The following is a 20,584-nucleotide window of genomic DNA, read 5'->3' as shown; positions in this document are numbered from 1 at the left end:
CAAGCAAACTGTTTGGGACACAATTCTGACACCTTCTGATTACTAGTAATGCCCTTCTCCTTGCAGTCCAACTCCTTGGAGAGGAGACAATTTAAGTAGAACTTCACCTCTCATTTGTTTTCCTTCTAATTACACTGGGCAACAGTGTAATCTCTCAGGGGTTATTCTTTATGTATCTGCTAAGCTCAGCAATGACTAAGAGCAATAGCTAGTTATTCAAATTTGTCTCAAGCAGGTAATGTAATAAATTGAGAGAGATGCAATGAGGCATCAGCATTAAATTCGCAGAGAGTGCAGAATACTCCCATAAGAAGCACCTTACCATGTCCTCTGCCACTGCACAGCTCTCAAAACTGTCCAATCTGGTGCAGCACCTCATTTAACATTTATTTAGCTGGCTGTGGTTCTCTTTACTATTCAAATCTGGGAGGGTGGGAAGTGGTGGACTCAAGTACACTTTTGTTAAATTTATTAGAAGTTATTATTACATTCAGGGAAACCCTATCCATTTTGCATCAGAACTAAAGGTCCTTTTCTGATGTGGCATCCATAAGACAGAGTGTAAGAGAAATTCACAGTGGATAAATTACAGACAGAATATTAATTTAATAAAGAACTCATGTATCTTTCTTTTCCCTCCCCTAAGTGACCATATTTTTTCAAAATGAAATACAGGACAACGCAACATAGTACCTGTACCTCTTTTCATTTTATGAAAGTCATGTGACTGATTTCTTCATTTAAATTGTGCTGTTGGGTATATCCCATTTCATCATGATATTAACATCTCTACTTTTCACATCATCCCATTTGGGCCATAGTTATTGTATGTCCTCACACAGAGTACAAAAGAGGACAAACAACAATGTGGGAAGCTCTCAACATCAACTGGGCACTTACCTACTGTGCCAGATTAGACTGGGCTGAGAGCTGAGTTGGCTACAGGCTGGATTTGCCCATGATGAGAGCCTGATGGACTGAAAAGCCAGCATAGGGCCCTCTCTTCCCACAAGATGTAGGGCCCGAGAAACCCAGATGGGGCAAAGTCAGGTTTGCTTTTCACTGAACCCATATCCTCCTCTTCCAGTGCCTATAGCTAGACTACAGTTCCCAGCCACCTTTGCAGTTACAGAAGCTAATAGGATGTGAACAAAAGTGATACATGCCACCTCCAGTGTTACCTCCTAGGAAAACCTCTCACTTGCATCCTTCTGAGCTTTCTCCTTCTGCCAGTGTGATACACATGAGACTGCAATCTTGCAGGTCACGTGTTAGGGGTGGCAAAGACAAGAGGTGGAAGGAGACTGGGTTCCTGATCTGCTGGAGGAGAGCTATCTGTGGATGAGCAAGCTTGTTAGGGACTTTCTGTTAGCAACCAAGTAGAGTTTTATCATGTTCCAGAGAGTATATATTATTGTATTTGTTTGTTATAGTATGTAGCATTACCTTAAGTAGTAAAACTTCTCTAAGCCTCAGGTTCCTCAGCTATATAATGGGTACCTACTCCACAGGGTTTTTGTGAGGACCAAGTGAACAAATGCATGTGTGCCCAACACACATGAAGGGCGAGGTTGTTGATCGAAATAACTACTAAATTCCTCATGTTTCTCATTTGTAAAATTAGGTACAGTAAAATTTACCATTCACGGTTCTGTAAGGATTAGAAATGATACACGTCTACAGAGACATGCACAAATAATAAAGCTTGGAACCTGACACCTATTTGTCATTCATTAAATAAATGCTTCTATTATTACCTCTATAGAAATATAAACTCTTACAATTCAGGAATATTTCTACCATAAAGTTTCAATGGCTTGATATAGTATAACAAGTGTCCTAGATACAAATTTAGGTTTGAGATGACATTGAAGTAACTTTGATCCTCATCAACCCATGAGTACATCATGTAAAAAAATCATTTTCTATTTAATTGGAAAGATAAAGCAGGGAGGTCTCTTCTAGAAACCATGATGATTGGTTTTTAAATCAGAGAAAATTAAATTAAAATTTTAAATCAGAGAAAATTTTGAAGTGTGAAAACAGCTATCCTCATTAGGACATTTTGGAAAATGTAGAAGGTTCTCTATCCTCTGATCTGCAGGATTTACACTGTCAGAGAACAAGAATTAAACGGACGGGGAGAAGTATTTACAGTGTTCCCCTTCACAATTTACAAATGGTGAGGATAAAACCTATTAAATTATGGCTTTGATGCTTTCTGTAAAGTTAGAGGGGCTATAGAAAAAAGTTGCTTCCCTCAACAAGACTAGGAGGTGGAGGGGTCGGATCATTTGGGGTCTGAATAGGTATGAGTAATGGCAGATAAATGTGACTGCACAGATTTTCTATCATTAAAGACACATAAAATAAAACAAACCAAAAAAAAAAAACAAAAACCAAGGACTTTTGACTCTCAGTGAACAGTTCTAGTGCTTACCTCATAACAATGAACAGATCCAACAAAAACTTTTCCAATATCCAGCAATTCAAAGTTGAAGTGAATCTTTGGTCCCATTCCTTCCCCTTTGATTCTGAGGGGCAGACGGATCTCTCGGCCTGTAAAAACAATTCAGACTCTGTTACCCTAAATGATGCTTTTCTACCCCAGATTATCCACAGCATCTTACCAGTGTAAGCCATCAAGATTATTGCATCAATTCCCTGCACTGGACCGAGGGAACTGTAATTTAACTAATGCTGGAGATTTAGCTTATCTTTAAGAAACAAGAATATTGTTATTTTCTTAACTCTAGGGGGCAGCTTATATTGCAATTTAGGCTGTCATTTTAGCAGGGGGAAAAAAAACCCCAAAATTAACCCAATCTTAACTTAACTTTACAAGTTTCTTATAAAGGAAGATAATTTCTCTAAATCAGAGAAGAGTGACCATAAAATAAGAGTCACCATGAGTCTCCAAAGGCTTTTGTTCACACTGATCTTCCTGGGATTTAGGAAGACTCAGGGCATAAAAGGATCTGAGCCTAGGAGTCTTACCTGATCCTCACTTTGCAGTTTCTTTCATATAGAGGAAATGGAATCCACTAAACAGTATCCCTTACTACACATCCACAGTGGACCCATGGTCAATACAGCACATAAGCCATTAAAGTACTGACTGGTTTTGTTTCCCTTTTTTAAAGGGGTATATGTGCACTTGATAATACATGATCATTATAAAAATATTACAGAGAAAGTGGAAATTGTCTCCTAATTCCACCACCCAAAGGTAACTATTGTTAGCACTTTGGTGCCAATCCTTTCACATTTAATCATTTTTAAATACTGTTAATGTAAATGAGAGCATATGCTATATGTTATTTTGTAGCCTGCCTTTTTTCTCTTAACAATACATCTGAAACATTTTTACATATTGTCACGTAAAGATGAAGTAAATGTTTTAACCAATTCCTCTTGTTGAATATTTAAGTGATTTCTAAATTTTCATTAGAACAAATTATAAAGTAATTAATATCCTTGAATATATTTATAATTTTCCTATATTTTCTTTAAATACTTTGAAGATTCCATTCTATTATTTCTTGTCTTCCAGAAATATGTTGAGAACTCAGCTTACAGTCTTATTGCTTATTTGAGATATGTCTTTCCCTCTGATTGCTTTAAGATTTTCTTTTTGTCTTTGGTTTTCAACAGTTTTACTATAATGTCTCCAGGTGTGGTTTGCATTTATCCTTCCTGGGGATTGTCGTACTCCTTGATTCCGTGGATGAATATCTTTCATCAAATTTGGAAAATTTTTAGTCATTATCTCCTCAAATATTGCTTATGCTCCATTTTCTTACTTCTTTCTCTCTCTATATATATTCATATATAATGTAATACATAATACATGTATATGAACTTTTTGCCACATTCTACTCAACTCTTATGCTCTTTTCTGTATTTTGTCTCTACATGCTTCAGTGTGACTATTTCTTTGATTTATCTAATTTCTAGTTTACAAAATCTACCTCTGGCTGCACCTAACAGGCTATTAAATTCATCTACTGAGTTCTTAATTTGTCATTATAACTTTTGAGTTCTAGACTTCCTATTAGATTTTTTTGTAGTTTCCAGACCTCTGCTCAATACTGTCTTTAGTAAGAGCATTTTTAAAAATCTGTGTCTGATAATTCTATTACCTAGATCTTTGTGGGCTTGTTCCTATTGTTTCTCTTGATGTTCTATCATCAGGGTGTGTTACCGTTTTATTTACTTGGTTATTTTTTATTGAGTGCTGATTAGTGTATATAAAAAATTGTAGAGATAATTTGAAACTCAGAGAAGATGGTATCTTCCTCCAGGTTCTGGATGGTGACTAGGGAATATTAGCAATTCTAGATAACCTAATCTAACCTTTGGTGGCAAGATTCTGTGAGAGAATTAAGCCCTGCAGTAAATTATTGGAGTGACTATTTTCTCAGTTCTCCCAAGAAGGGTATGTAGGTAGCACTATCCTAGATACAGAAGAGAAGTTAATTCCTCATATACAATAGATACCTTAGAACATTACGGATTAATTATGTCTTGGAACCCCAACAGAGAAGTCTCCTAATCAAATTTATACTTGGAAAATGATCCAAAGCTTAGCTCCAGTTCTTAAGAGGGCGGCCCATTTCCAGTGCCCACTTTACTGCATCTCACCCTTAAGCCTGGGAGATTACTAGGGCGCTTTCTTCTTGGGTATCATGTGAACTTCTATGTTTTCTTCCCTAACTCTGCTGAACTTCTGAGTCTTTGTAGTATCTGCCAAAAAATCTATTGCTAAAGTTAAAGAGGCCCCAAAGTCTGTCTGTTTTGGTGTCTTTCTTCTGGATCTTGGCCTCCTAAATCCTTCATGGTCCTGGCAGCTCTCTTTTGCCTTCAAAATAGGTTTGAAAAAGATTTTGCCTTGCTCTTTTAGTTGCTCTTAGAGAGAGAGAGAGAGGTGAGAGAGAGAGAGGTGGGGGGGAGAGAGAGAGAGAGAGAGAGAGAGAGAGAGAGAGAGAGAGAGAGAGAGAGAGAGAGAGAGAGAGAGAGACAACGAGTTAATTCAAGTTACCCAGCCCACCACCATTGGAAGTAGAATGGCCAGAACAAAGGGATACACATTTGACACCTTCACAGCTATGGCCATATTGCCTTCCAGAATGCATGTACTAATTCACACACAAACATCAACAGTATTAATGTTTTTTGTCTCTCCATATCCTTTATGACAGTGGGGATGCCAACACTCTTAAAAATATCTGATTAATTTGACAGGTTTTCCTTAAATTTGCACCAATAAATTTTTAAGTTATTCAAGGAAAAAATGATATATTTGTTCTGTGTGTAACGTTTCGAACACTCAAAATACTTTTGCTACTCTGTTAGATGTAATTTTCAGTATTACAGCAAATACACATTGAACAACCAAGTGATATTTCTAATTTATTATCATCATTATAATGCCTTGTGACATTTTATGTCCCACTGTCTTCTATTGCTATTTAGCTTCTGTATCTGTAACACTCCCTCTCCAAAACTGTCCTTTTAAAGACAAGATTACTTATCTCTGGGTCCTCTCTAATGCTTGGCAACACAGTGGTCATTAGGCAAGTATTGCTTTGATTATAAGAAACAAGAGCAATCCTAGCAATATTTGGGATAGTTGATTTATTCAAAGGGTACCTCCAATCCATCTTATCCCTGGAAAATAAGTTCCTCTAAAGATCAGGTGTTCGTTTGACAACACTCTAGAACATTAGTAAAACTTTCCGAGAGTCCAAACCTCATCATCCTTCTCCATTATTCTAGAGTTCTAATCTTCAAATCTGTTTTGAAGGCAATAATTTGCACTCCTTGGTCAAGAGAAAAGTATTTTGACAGAGATCCAACTTTCAGAATGACAAAGAAAGAGAATTGCAAATATATTGTGGAATAAACTGCAAGACTATTTATAACTGTCAAGCTTAAAGCTTTCTCAATCTGTTACCTTGATGGCCTTCCTTAATAAAAATTTTTTTGAAAGGAGGTATGTTGTAATAAAGCAGTGAGCCAATGTTTCTTTGTGAATTATCAATTACTTCAAAGAAGACTGTCTTATTTGTAGCTAGCCATTTCCCTCAGCCAGGAAAGAATGGGAGTAAAGTAATACCCAGCCTTGTATTTGCAAGAGTTACTCTAAATTTTAGCGTTATATTATAAATATTTTTTCACAAGATTTTTGAAGCAGGGATTTTTCTTGTCTTGGCAAAAGGCAGCAAGGGGGACAAGCCTAAAGGAACCAGTAAGCTCTGAGGACAGATTCCTTATTAGAAGGGCAAAATATTAAAATATTTCTAAAATAGAGCAGATTCTCATCTGATTACAGTGTCCTGGTTTCACACATGAAAAACAGAGAGATGTACTATAGAACCCCTTTCACAGCCCTAAAATCCAGGAATGTAATAGGTTACATTGTATTAAATACCAGAAAATATAACCATGGACTTTCAAAAGCTTGCCATCCAAGATATCTTAGATGTCCAATATGTTTGAGCTCCATTCCTGTACAATAAGACAAGAAAAAGGTGGGGCAGGGGAGGAATGTACAAATAGGAAGAACAAACTGTCATTATTCACATATTTTATGACTATCTACCTTGAAAATTCTAAAGAATCTATAAATACTTTTTAAAATTAATAAAATAGAGTAAGATTGATGGTTACCAAATCAATATACAAGTCAACTGCATTTCTATATACAGCAACAATTAGAAAAATTAATTTTCAACATACTATTTACAATAGCATCAAAAAATAAAGTATCTAGAAATAAATCTAATAAAATATACTTAAGACCTTCAAGGAACAAACTGTAAAACTTCACTGAAAAATATTAACAAAGATCTAAATAAATGGAGAACTAGGCTGTGTTCTTCAAAGGGAAGAACTCAATATTGTAAAATCATCAATTTCCCTCCAACTCATCTATATCTGTAATTTTAATGTTCTATGAAACAAAACACTAGTAGGTAGAATTTGGTGGAATTTGATGATTGATTATAAAATTTATGTGTAAAATCAAAGGACCAATAATAACCAAGACATTAGTAAAGAAAAATAAATCCAGGGGACTTGTTCTTTCACATATTAAAATCTATTATAAATCTATTGTAATTAAGATAATATGGTATTGGTGCAGGAAGTGTAAAATGACGAAGGATACAGAATACAGAACTAAGAATAAATACACATATATATGTAAGTTTGATTTATGACAGAGCAGGTGTTGACAATCAGTGAAGACAGATAGACTACATAGTATAAAGTGCTGAAGCAACTGGGGACCCACATAGGGTCCCCATTCTGTGGCAGGCTGAATAATGACTCCCAAAGATATCTACACCCTAATTCCTGGAACTAGTATATAAATTATCACCTCATATGGCAAAAAGGTGAATATTATCTAGTAAGGCAAAAGATTGATTAAGTGAAGAATTTTGAGATGGGCATATTACCTTGGATTATCTTGATTACTGTAGCTTACAAGTTGTCTTGAAATAATGTCATACTAGCTTTCTAATTTTATTCTTCTTTTCCAAAGTTGTTTTGGCTTTCTAAATTCTCTGCTACTTCTATATGAATTCTAGAATAAGTTTGTCAATTTCTACCTATAAAAGTAGCTGGGATTTTGATTTGGACTGCACTGAATCTACAGATGAATTTGGAAGAGAAAGACATCTTAATGATATTTAATATACTGACCTATTAAGGCATAGTTCTCCATTTTTTAGGCCTTTAATTTCTCTCAGCAATGTTTATAGTTTTCAGTGTACAAGTCTTACACATCTTTTATCACATTTATCTCTAAATAGTTTGTTTCTTAATGCTATCGTAAGTAGTATTGCTTTAAAAAAATTTAATTTCTCACTGTTGTCCAGAAACACAACTGATTTCTCTATATGTATAAATCCTGTGTCCTACAATCTTGATACACATTTACTTTTTAGCCCTCATTAAAATACATATTCTCTAGCACCATCTCCACAGATTTTGATTCAATAAGACATAGATGAAACCCAAGAATCTTCATTTTTAATAAGCAACCAGAGTGATTCTGTGCAGATCCTCTAAGGACACTAACTCAGGAAACATATGAACACTATTAACTACATTAACTTCTGACGACATGGCAGAGTAAGCTGACTCAGTCTATTCTTTCACTTCAAACACACACAAAAAAGCTTATTAAAAGTATGACAATATACAGTTTTAATTCTTATCTAAGCCCAAAAGAAAGAAAGAAAGAAAGGAACATATTAGGTGCTAGAAATAAAAAGGAAACTTGGAGATTGGCAAAGTACATACTGCCTTATGGTCTAATAGCTTCAGTTTTGACACCTTCACAAAAACAGGGCATAATGCTTTGTTTCTATCTGGAAATGAGGAACTGAATTTAGATCCCTGCATAAATCCAGGACCTTGGAAAGAATACCTCTTTCCAAAAAGGAAACTAGAAAAGTTCTACCTACTGATCTAAGGAAGCAGTGATCAATGAAGCCTGCTCTCTACCTTGCAGTCTAAATAGGGAAAAGAGGCCCCTGTGAGAAATCAAAGCCCCATTTACACAATACTATAGGTGAAAGAATCAGAAGCTGAGAAAATAAAAGTTGTAAGGTCTTGGCAGAAGAAATTTTTTAAATGTTTTGAAGGAATACTTCCATGATCCAGTACCCATGTTGTTTTTGTCTGTTTAAGCTGTTACAATAAATATCATAGACTGGATGGCTTAAACAACAAATATTTATTTGTCACAGTTCTGGAGGCTAGGAAGTCCAAGATCAAGGTGCTGGCAGATTCAGTGTCTGGTGAGAGCTCGCTTACTGGTTTATAGATGCTATCTTCTCACTCACGTGGAGAGAAGGGTGAGGGAGCTTTCTGGGGGTCTCTTTTATTAAAACACTAATCCCATTCATGATGGCTCTGCCCTCACAACCTAATCACCTCTAAAGGTGCTACCTCGAAACACTATCACATTGAGGATTAGCTTTCAAAATATGAATTAAGGGGTGGAGGGAGACACCTTTAAACATTCAGTCCATAGCACGGGCTAAAGATTAGCTCACAATACAAACATTTCAAACAATCTAAAGAATCAACCCAGTATGAGGAAAATCAGTGGTTACCACAAACATGCAAATTAATACCCCATGAGTCTAAGATAATAGAAAATTCTTAAATAAACTCTAATGTAGCATTCTTAAAATCTTTAAAGAAGTAAATGAAGAAATAGAAACCATGTGAAGGAGAAAAAATGAAAGTATTAAAACTATATAGAACTTCTAAAACTGAAAAACCAAGTTGATGAAATAAAAAATGAATACAATGAGGTATCACCTCACACCAGTCAGAATGGCCGTCATTCAAAAATCCACAAATGACAAATGCTGGAGAGGCTGTGGAGAAGGGGGAACCCTCCTACACTGCTGGTGGGAATGCAGTTTGGTGCAGCCACTATGGAAAACAGTGTGGAGATTCCTCAAAAGACTAGGAATAGACTTACCATATGACCCAGGAATCCCACTCCTGGGCTTGTATCCAGAAGGAAATCTACTTCAGGATGACACCTGCACCCCAATGTTCATAGCAGCACTATTTACAATAGCCAAAACATGGAAACAGCCTAAATGTCCATCAACAGCTGACTGGATAAAGAAGAAGTGGTATATTTATACAATGGAATACTACTCAGCCATAAAAACCGACAACATAATGCCATTTGCAGCAACATGGATGCTCCTGGAGAATGTCATTCTAAGTGAAGTAAGCCAGAAAGAGAAAGAAAAATACCATATGAGATCGCTCATATGTGCAATCTAAAAAACAAAAACAAAAACAAAAACAAACAAACAAACAAAAACAAAGCGTAAATAAAGGACAGAAATAGACTCACAGACAGAGAATGCAGACTTGTGGTTACCAGGGGGGTGGAGGGTGGGAAGGGATAGACTGGGATTTCAAAATTGTAGAATAGACTACACTGTATAGCACAGGGAAATATACACAAAATGTTATGATAACTCACAGAGAAAAAAATGTGACAATGAGTGTGTATATGTCCATGAATAACTGAAAAATGGTGCTGAACACTGGAATTTGACACAACATTGTAAAATGATTATAAATCAATAAAAATGTTAAAAAAATGAATAAATACACCAGATTAGACATACCCGAAGAAAGAATTAGTTAACTGGAAGAAAGATCTCAAGAAAAAACCCAAAATGTATCATACAGAGACAAAGAAATAAAAAATGTAAAGGAGAGGTTAAAAGACACAGTGACCCCATGGGATAGACATATATCTAAAAGAATTTCCAGAAGGAGAAAACTGAGACAATAAGATGAAAACAACAGTGAAGAGATAACTGTGGAGAATTTTCCAAACTGATGAAAGGTTCTGAGATTGAAGAAGCATACCAAGTACCAAGTAGGATAAGTAGAGGCAAATCCATTACAGTGAAACTGTGGAACACAGAATCATAAAGTAATTCTTAATATTAATATGATAGAAAAGACAGATAACCTAAAGAAATCACAATTTGACTGCCATAGGTTTCTCATCTCAACAATTCAGTCCGTTGTGCATGCTATGACGAAGCAAGCGGCCACATGGAGAGGCTACAGATAAGAGGTCCGGCAAACAGAACCCAGTGAAGTCCCTGTCAGCAGCCAGGATCAAGTGCCAGATAGATAGGTGGATGAGCTTGTTCAGCTGTCTCTATGTAGAGCAACAAGAGCTGTCTTGCTAAATCCTGACCAAATTGCAGATCTGTGAGCAAAATAAATGACTGCTAGTTGTTGTAAGCCACGAAATGGAGCAAAGTGGCTTAAACAGATTAGGGTTTTTATTTTGCTCACACACCAAGGACACTGGGAAATGTGGATTTGGGGTAGGGTGGGATTTAGGGGATTAGGACATGCTGCTGCTGCTGCTGCTGCTAACTGGTAAAGATGGAAAGAAGAATGGATATTGATTTGATGGCTACTTTCTTTGCAGGTTCCTGAACCATACAACTGCATTTACTATAGATCTTTAATAAGTTTTAACATATTAGTTCTCCAAAGTTATTCTAGTCAAATTTTCTAGGCAATCCTAGTTCATTGATTTCTTCCATAAGAACTTTGGAACTTTTTAATTTCTTCCATAAGAACTGACTAACTAAAAAAAAAAAAAGCAAAACACCTTACTGATACTATCACATTACATTTACAGGAAGAACTGACCTATTTATAGTGTTGATTTTCCTGCTCAAACACACAGGCTTTTCCATTTCTTCAAGTTTTCCTAAATCTGGGTATGTATAAAAGATATTTGTATATTACTCTCTGTATTTTACTTTATGTTTGAAATATTTGATAACTAAAAATTTAACCTTAATTAAATGTAATTTAAAATAGTTGATCAAGAAAATAATTTCTCATTCATAGGACTAAGACATCTTATATTATTATGAGGTTGCAGTCAGATGAGTTTTGAGAAAGAAAACTTACAAATATGTAGGGTATTACTCACTTATTATTCTGAAAACCCAAAAATGTTTTTAATTATTAGGATGATTTAGCTTTCTCTTTCTTAAATCTCCATTCTTTAGTTTAATTAGGATAAAACTCAAAAGCTTCAAATTGTGCTAAAAACTCAGATGTTTCTCTTATGATGCAAAGAATGAAAATGGATAACAAGGTTTCATCTTAATTGGGGCTTTAAAGGAAGCGGGTACATCAGGACTCATTTCCACCATGCTGCTTTTCTGAATTTGACTCTGAAGCACCCATTAATGTTATCTAGTGATACATTTCACAGTTTAGATCAGAAAGTGTTACTTTCTTTGAAGTTCCCATATGGTGATCCAAACCAAATATGTGTAGTTTCCCTTTAAGTTTTTCTTTTATAAAACAAATAATCTCTATTATTAAATTAGGTATTTGCACATTCCGTTGGAAAATAAAGATACAAGAAAGATCAGTTTCAAGCTCTAGATCAAAACCATTCAAGTCTTTTATAAATATCTAACATACAGATTTAACTATATCTAAGGAAACCTGAAATTTTTAAATGAAGAAAAAAAAATTCAGTTTCAGGTTAACTGAAAAGATTATGATGATGTTGTATTTGTCATATTCAGGTCTGAGCAGGTTACTTCCCTACTTAGAACCCTTCAGTGATTCCCCACTGCACTCAGGATGAAGTCCGAGGTTCTTATTCTGGCAGTCAAGAGCAGCCCTCAAAGAACTGGATCCCACCTACTACTCCAGCCTCCAGCTTCATTTCCTGCCCTCACCTTGCCTCTTCCAACTCTCTCTGTCTCTCTCTGTTTCTCACCCCAAGAACTTGTGAATCTTGCTCATATTATATTTTCACATAATTTTTCTTTGTTTTTTTCACAAGTGTTTCCCTGCCTGACATGCCCAGCCTCTCTTTTTTTTCACCCGACTAACAGATATTTCAAGGGTCACTTTCTCTGGGGACCCTTCCTTGAAAATACCAAGACTGAGCTGTGTGTCCTGTATTCTTTTCTATTATTATCACTCATTCACTGTATAGCATTACCTAGCTGTTGGTTTATGTGCCAGTTTCCCCTACTCATTTCTATGCTTCCTGAGGGCAGGAACTATGTTTCTGTACATCTTTGTACTCATGGTGCCTCACTGTAAACGCTTTCAAAAGAAGAAAAGGTTGCAGTTGGAGATGTGGGTTAAATTTCATGCAAGACCCTCAAGAGCAGTGACACTGGCCTTCCCTGCAACTTCCTGTCTCTGAACATATACTCACATAATGGGACACTAGCCAATAGTGAAACTGAAATACAACTAGAGCTACAAGCAACAACTTGGATGAGACATGCAGACTGATTCGAATTATGCACATTCCAAAAGCAGGCAGTATTAAATTGTAATTTTTAGCTATATATACACAGGAGTAAAAACTATAAATGAAAGCAAGGAAATAACAATCATGAAGGGCAGAATGGTCCTTATTTCAGCGAGAGGCTGGGGTGAAGGGAGTGTGATTGGGAAGGAACACACAGGGGGATGGACTGGAAATGTTCCATTATTGGTCTTGGTGGCAATTACACAATGTCTGTCTTATAAGTATTTGCTATGTTGCATATGTATGTGTATTAGTTCTCTATTGCTGCTACAACAAATTACCACAAACTTAGTGGCTTAGGCCATTATTCTGCCTGCACATATGTATTATGTACATTTCTGAATCTGTGTACTATTTCTCAGTGACAAAAGGTTAAAAGTTAAACTGTGATATGTAAATACAAAGGATTCCCATACAACCAGGAAAAAGAACGACCCTTTTTAATTTAGTGTTATGGAATAGTCTGTAAGAAATATTTTTAAAGCTGTGTTAGAACTATTGTATAAGGTACGCTGTCATTTATGTAAAAAGGTGTGAGGGGAAGCATATCTATATGTATTTGATTTTATATGCTCAAAGCGTTAGAGAAAAACGAAAGCAAAGCAAAACAAAACACAACGAGAGAAGGAGCTTTTTCTATCTGCCTAAGAAGTATTTCTCAGTGACCTAAAACCAGGAGGTTTTACCAGCCCTTTGAAGATAATAGTAAGGAATCAGCACCAGCCCTTGAAAAGACACATAGAATTGCATGGAATTTATAGGGAAGATAACATGGAATTATGATGTAAACAAAACCCTTCCCTGGCAATCTTATCTTTAATACACCACTAAGAAAATAAAAAAGAATGTCATGCAGATGGAAAATTACACTATTCAGTTGCCCCAGGGTGTGAATTCTGTGGCAGAATTCAGAATTGCAAAGGAGACAATAGATAAATGCAATTAGTTATGTAACGTTTGGGAACCTCCTGGAGAGCAGCCAACCCCCTGGAAAATGGCCAAGCATGGCATCCCAGGGGAGCTGTCAATGGGAGAGAGGTCCTGCCACCTGTGATGGGTGGGGCCACTGACGCATTTCCAGCTTGTGTCTGAACACTGATGTACCAACATTTCCTCCAGATCCATTAAGAAGTCAGGGGTAGATGATGCTGGTCTGAAGTGTGGAAACACTTATGTCAATCCAGAAGCTCCTAGTCCATCTGTATTCACTCTGGGGCCATCTTGAGAATCCGTGTCCAAGGGCAAAGGAGAGACCAGATCAAACTAGGATTCATTCACTTATTCATTCGTTTCATTTATTTGCTCATTCACTTAATCAATATTTATTGAGTGGCTTATCTTCTAAGTGCTAATAGCATAAGACATAGAGCATGATTTCAATATATAAATATATATTTAAAACAGGTAACTATACTATTTTGCTTAGGGATAAACACATAGGTGGTAAAATTATATATGAAAACAAGAAGATGACCATCATAAAAGTCAAGGTGATGGTTACATCCAAGGAAGGTGGAGGAACACGTGCCTGGGGGAGGTGGAGGCTGGCACAGTCCTGGGTGAGGCAGCCCATTCTTCTGTACCATTCTTTGCCTGCCTGATCCCTTTTGACACAGAGAAAAGTGACTGCATAGATATGGACTGAAAACATGCTGGGTAGAGCAGCACACTGGAATTTTTACACTTGTGGATACTAATAGTTGTGCACTCTTAATAACACCCAAGTCAAAAGTAACTACCACAGCCATATCCCTTGGAGAACTATACATTAAACAGCAGAGGCAAGTAGCACTAGCTACCCTGAAAATTAAAACCCATTTCCTTATTCTTATATATAAATAGAAAACCACAGACCAGAAGACATTGGAAGGAATCCTATGAATGCATGGTATCTGCTACTCTTGAGTTTTTCTGACTAATAAATGTCAGTATTTCTCAGGGCATCCTTATTTAACAGCTTTAAATGGCATTTAATATCATTTTTATTCATGTCTGAGGATGAACTCTTGTTCACAAAAGGAAGAAGAAAGGAACAAAGAGGAAATATCAAATGAACTGCAAAAATAAGTTCAAAATGGCAATAAACACACATCTATCATTAATTACTGTAAATGTTAATGGACTAAATGCTCCAGTCAAAAGACACAGAGTGGCAGACTGGATAATAAAGCAAGAGCCTTCAATATGCTGCATACAAGAGACCCACTTTAGGGAGAAGGACACATATAGATTGAGAGTGAAAGGATGGAAAAGGATATTCCATGCAAATGGAAAAGCCAAAAAAGTAGGTGTTGCAGTACTGATTTCAGACAAAATAGACTTTAAAACAAAGGCCATAAAGAAAGATAAAGAAGGACATTTTATAATGATTAAAGGAGTGATACAAGATGAGGATATTACACTCGTTAATATATATGCACCCAATATAGGAGCACCTAAGTACATAAAACAATTACTAACAGAGATAAAGGGGGATATTGATGGGAATACAATCATAGTCAGAGATTTTAACACTGCATTAACATCACTAGACAGACCTTCCAGACAGAAAATAAATAAGGCAACAGAGAAATTAAATAATACAATAGAAAAATTAGATTTGGTGGATATTTTCAGAGCATTACACACCCCCCCCCCAAAATAGGATGTACATTCTTTTCAAGTGCACATGGAACATTTTCTAGGATTGATCATGTACTTGGGCACAAAAGAAACCTCAACAATTTTAAGAAGATAGAAATTATCTCAAGCATCTTTACTGACCACAATGCCATGAAACTAGAAATCAACTACAGAGAAATAAAGGAGGACAAAAGGAAAGCATGGAGATTAAACAACATGCTTTGACAACAGATGATCAGTCCTGGAGGTCTAACATTGGACTGTTAAGATTTCCAGAATAAAATGAAAAAGAATGGAGAAAAATATATTTCCCAGGAAAATAAAATTTCCCAGAGCTTAAGTGACACATGAGTCATCAGACTCAAATGGCCCATAGAAAACTGAGGGGGATGAACTTGAAGAATTAACTCTTGGACACAGCTTCATGACATTTCAGACCCCAAGTAGAAAAAGAAAGCCCTAAAAAATACAAGAGAGAAATAACAGGCCACCTATAAAGGAAGAAGAATTAGGTGACCTTCAGACTTCTGGATTTTTACACTGAAGTTGGGACAATGTCTTCAAAGTTCTGAGGAGAAATTATTTTGAACCTAGAATTCCATAGTCAGCTAAAGTGAGGCAGAGTGAGATATTTTCTTGCATTTAAGGATCAAAGTTTCCCTTCTAAATACCCTTTCTGAGGAAGTTACTTGAGCAAAGTGAGAGTGAGAAGATACAATGGAATGCACATGGAAATTTATTCTTTTTAATTCCTAGGTAACCACTGTGCAGGAGGTAACTGATCTAAATTAGAATAAGAAGCTGGTGGGCTCTGAGGAAATATCTTCAAGAAGAACATGAATTCTAAAATTAAACAGGAATGAAGAAATGAGGAATTAGAAACCATGAGCGGAAAAATACCAAAAGTTGTACGAAAGAGTCAAGTCAATTATGAAGTAAGCTAAAACGAGGTATGGTTGTGAGAAATTAGTAGAGTGTAAGCAAAATCTACAATATTCAGAGAGAATCCACAATATTCAGACCTTAGGGACACTCTTTGAGGGATTAAGGGTCAGAACACTCAACCAATGAAGTATAAAATATAACCCCAGAAGACAATTTGGCCCTTCAGTGTACAAAATTTATGTAGATAAAATAGAAGACTTGAAAATGGTAATCAACCATGAAAATAGAAGACTTGAATATGGTAATCAACTATGACAATATAAAGTAGAACGACTCACAGAAGAGGAAGAAATATGGTTGAACAGTTGTAGGCAGGTTAGGGGTCCCAATATCCTTGCACATTGAGAGATATTGTAGAGTTGATGGATCCAAAAATACAGTTTTAAGTATGTAAATAAAAGCTATTTGAGGCTATAAATAACTCATAAAACAAAATAAACATAATAAAAATAATTGGATTACCAGGGGCTAAAGTTGGGGATGGAATTGCCTGCAAAGGGGCATGAGGAAATTTTATGGGGTAATGGAGAGATTCTATACTTGACTTTGGTGGTGGTTACAACACTGTTGAGTTTTGCCAAAATTCACAGAACTATACACAAAAAAGGGTGAATTTCATTGCATACAAATTATAACCCAATATGTCCAAGAAGGGGTAGGGGAGATGGAAGTCAACTAAATCCTTACCTTTCATATTGAGGACTGAAAAGTAATGTGTGAAACTGATAAATCAAAAAATAGCAATAAATAGAATCAGCAAGGGAAATTACCACCACCAGAAACAGCTAAAAGTACTTCTTGGAAGCAGTACTGGAGAAATAGACTATTATTTAGCTTTATAATCTTACTATATATATTTTTTTCACTTAGTTATTGACATCAGCATTTTCTTTAAAATGCTGTCACATTTTTTAAATACAGAAATGTCTCTGGAGTAGTACAAAGAACTTCTATACATCCTTTTCCCAATAACCTCCTTTGTAGCGAAGGATACAAGCTAGGCTCACATGTTGTACTCCCTACCCTCCTTCAATCTGGAGCAGTTCTTCCATCTTTTCTTCTCAACTTTCATGATCTTGATATTTCTGAAGATTACAGGCTGGTCATCTTACTTTGTTCTTCAGTTTGGGTTAGTCTGATGTTTCCTCGTGATGAGACCCAAATTAGGTATTTTGGTCCTGATATCACTGAAGGGATGCTGTGTTTTCATCCTAATGGGTGATCTACGAGATGATGTTGATTTGCTCTATTACTGCTGGTATTAACTAAGACAACAACTACCAGGTTTCCTCGGTATAAAATTAAATTTCTCTTCTTTATAATCAATAAGTATTTGAGGGAGGATATTTTGAGACTACGTAAAATCCTGTTCCACACCCTACTTTCACCTATTAGTTACTAAGATCCATTGGTGCTCTTAACTGGAATTGGTTATTACTATGATTGCCAAATGGTACATTTTATTTAGTAGATTCATAAATTCCTATTTATTCAATTGATTATAATCTATTAGTGTCATCATTTTGATTCTCAACTTGTTCCACATTTGGGCAGTAGGAGTCCCTTTGCTGGCTTCTGTGTCATTTTTGACATATCTGTCATTCTTTGAGCATTTCCTTATTTTTCAGCACAAGAGGATGTTCCAGGCTCATCTCGTTCTCTTTCTGCCTCAGTTCTAGCATCAGTCAGTTGCTTCAAGTCTCCGTTTAGTGGAGACTTAGAAACCAAGCTTTAAGCGCTAGCTGTGCTCATTGCTATTAGGAGTGCAAATCTTCCATGACCTCTCAATGGACATAGCTAGGAAATATGTGTATGTATGTACATAAACATATATTTACATATATATTTATAATACTCTGAGTTCATACTTATAACTCCAATTCCATTCCAGTACCAAAGGGCTCATCTTAGGCTTCCTCCTTCCCATATTTGTATCTCCTTCCTCTAAGAGTGAAAAATACTGGCTCTTGTTATCCACAGTATATTTACTTTTTTGCTTAATTACTCTGTATGTATTCATTTTCCTGAAGCCATCAGGTTGCCACCCTACTTGTACCCACTCCCTGTGGCTCTGGCCACTGCCAGGCTCCCTTCTCACTCCACTTGGTATGCATTATTTTGATAAACTTAAAAGGGAAAAATTAAGTAGCCAAATATTGTAAAAAGAACAAAATATAATATTGTGAGAGTTAGTGTCAAGTAATATACTTACTGCTCTAAAAATCAAGGGGTAACCCAGATCCATGGCTTCCCTTCCCTACCCACCTCACTACAATTGTAATATACTTCAAAGTTTGATCTATTCTAGAAAGAAGTAGGAAGTGAATAGCTTGACTCTATTATCCTCCATTGATGTCGAGTACTGCATGCAGCATGCGCATGCGCACGCGTGCGCGCGCGCGCGCACACACACACACACACACACACACACACACACCACCACCACCACCACCACCACTTTATGCTCCAGGCACTTGATAACCTGATTCTACTACAAGGAGCGAGTTTTACCTGCAATGTCACAGTAAACAGTCTGTTGGTAGAGTATGGCTTCCCGAGGGTTAAAGTACACAGTGATTTCAGCTGATGAGTTGGGCCAGACCTCGCCTTCCTAAAAACATGAAAGAATCATTCAAAAACAATATGAAGAAGGGAAGGTACTGCTTTTAATTTTGCTGTTGTTACAACTCCAGGAAATCTGAAGGAAATATGTTTACAATAAATAAAAGAAAGCCCTATTTTACACAACATATAGGAAATCTCTGCTGCTTGAAGCTTCAAAGATCATGTCAGTGAGTTTATGAATACATAATTAGTTACTAAAGGAAACTAGGATGCTTAGGGCATCTTTTCAATTTGTGGATTCAATGAACATTCATTGGATGCCAATGTGTGTCCAGCGCTGGGCTTCAGAGATGAAGAAATGTGTGATCTAAGATTGCATGTATGAAAATGATTACTAATATCTTATGCAGTAAGTGCTGAGCCTTATCTATATAAGGGCCAGAAAGGCCACAGAGAAAGCTAGCTTACTTGATGGAGAAACCACATTCCTACCTTTTGAGTGACAGCATAAGGAAATATTTTTGTTCTGTGAAAACAGCGATAGCCCAAGGCAGAACAATGGCCAGACCAAAACCTGGATCTGACCCAGTGTCAGATTTCTCATTTTACCTCAAATGACTCAAAAGTCATAATAAAAAAACTGAGTTTTGAAAATTGTAATGCAACATGCCACATGTCAGAATCCCCTTGAGATAGTCTTTGAAAAATATTTTTCTACTAACCATGTAACTTCTCAGGGCTGTAAAAGGAGATGCTATAGCACCTGCCTCAAAGGGTTTCCTAAGGGCTGATGAGGTAACGCAGGTCAAACGCTTTGCCCCGTGTTCAATACATAGTAAGAGCTTAGTAAATAACTGTTTGCTATGATTGATGTTATTTTTATGCCACTTGGAAAAACTAAGATGAAAGTATCAGAAAAGTTAGGGAGAAAAAGTATGGTTTTTTCCTATGGTTTTTATAAGTAGGGCCAAGTAAGGCAACAGTGATAAGCACATCCAAAAATCTATAAACAGTCCTACCAACTAAATAGAAAACTAAGGAAAGGCAAGTTCATAAATAATTAGGATCCAGTTTCAGACAGTTCCCTGTGCATGTTTATATCCAGTCTGGGCCAAAATGAATGTAGTGCTGGAATAGAGAATCAAGCAGAGAGCAAAGTAGTTTAAAACGCAGACGTCAAACCAAAGGAGGGAGATAGAAAACTAGAGCTGATTTGGGTTTGCTTATGAAGGTAACAGATTGGTGAGTGTGCTTCCCAGGCAGTGGCCCCCTGATTGCAGGACAATGAAGAGCACAGAGCCTCCAAGAAGCAGCAGTGGGGGCGGTGGGTGTTACATGGGTCCTCTTACAGCCAGATCAGGCCAATAGAATGAAAGCTCCATGAGGATGAGCGCTGTTCCATCTCCAGCACCTAAACCAGAGGTGGCTCATAGTTGGTGTTCAAATTATTTACTGAATCAGCCATATCCACTTAGTTTGTCCACCGTGTAGTTACTGGCAGATGCCTGTTAATCTCTGCACCTATTTATGCCATTTTCTTCTCAACTGGAATCACAAAAGTCATACAATTTTAGA

At 36.5% G+C, this 20,584-nt stretch overlaps 1 protein-coding gene across 1 annotated transcript in view; it reads right to left on the bottom strand.

Annotated features, from left to right (window-relative positions):
- The window catches only part of HYDIN (HYDIN axonemal central pair apparatus protein), a 373,932-nt gene that overhangs the window by 198,365 nt on the left and 154,983 nt on the right, over window positions 1-20,584 (bottom strand). The window contains exons 12-13 of the mRNA XM_032486698.1: window positions 18,956-19,055; window positions 2,441-2,559 (exon numbers count right to left, since the gene is read on the bottom strand). Coding sequence (XP_032342589.1) covers window positions 2,441-2,559; window positions 18,956-19,055 — 219 coding nt within the window. The remainder of the gene's footprint in view (window positions 1-2,440; window positions 2,560-18,955; window positions 19,056-20,584) is intronic.

This window comes from Camelus ferus, chromosome 9 (assembly GCF_009834535.1).
Source record: "Camelus ferus isolate YT-003-E chromosome 9, BCGSAC_Cfer_1.0, whole genome shotgun sequence".
Classification (NCBI taxonomy): domain Eukaryota; kingdom Metazoa; phylum Chordata; class Mammalia; order Artiodactyla; family Camelidae; genus Camelus; species Camelus ferus.
This window is presented reverse-complemented; position numbering and strand designations above follow the sequence as displayed.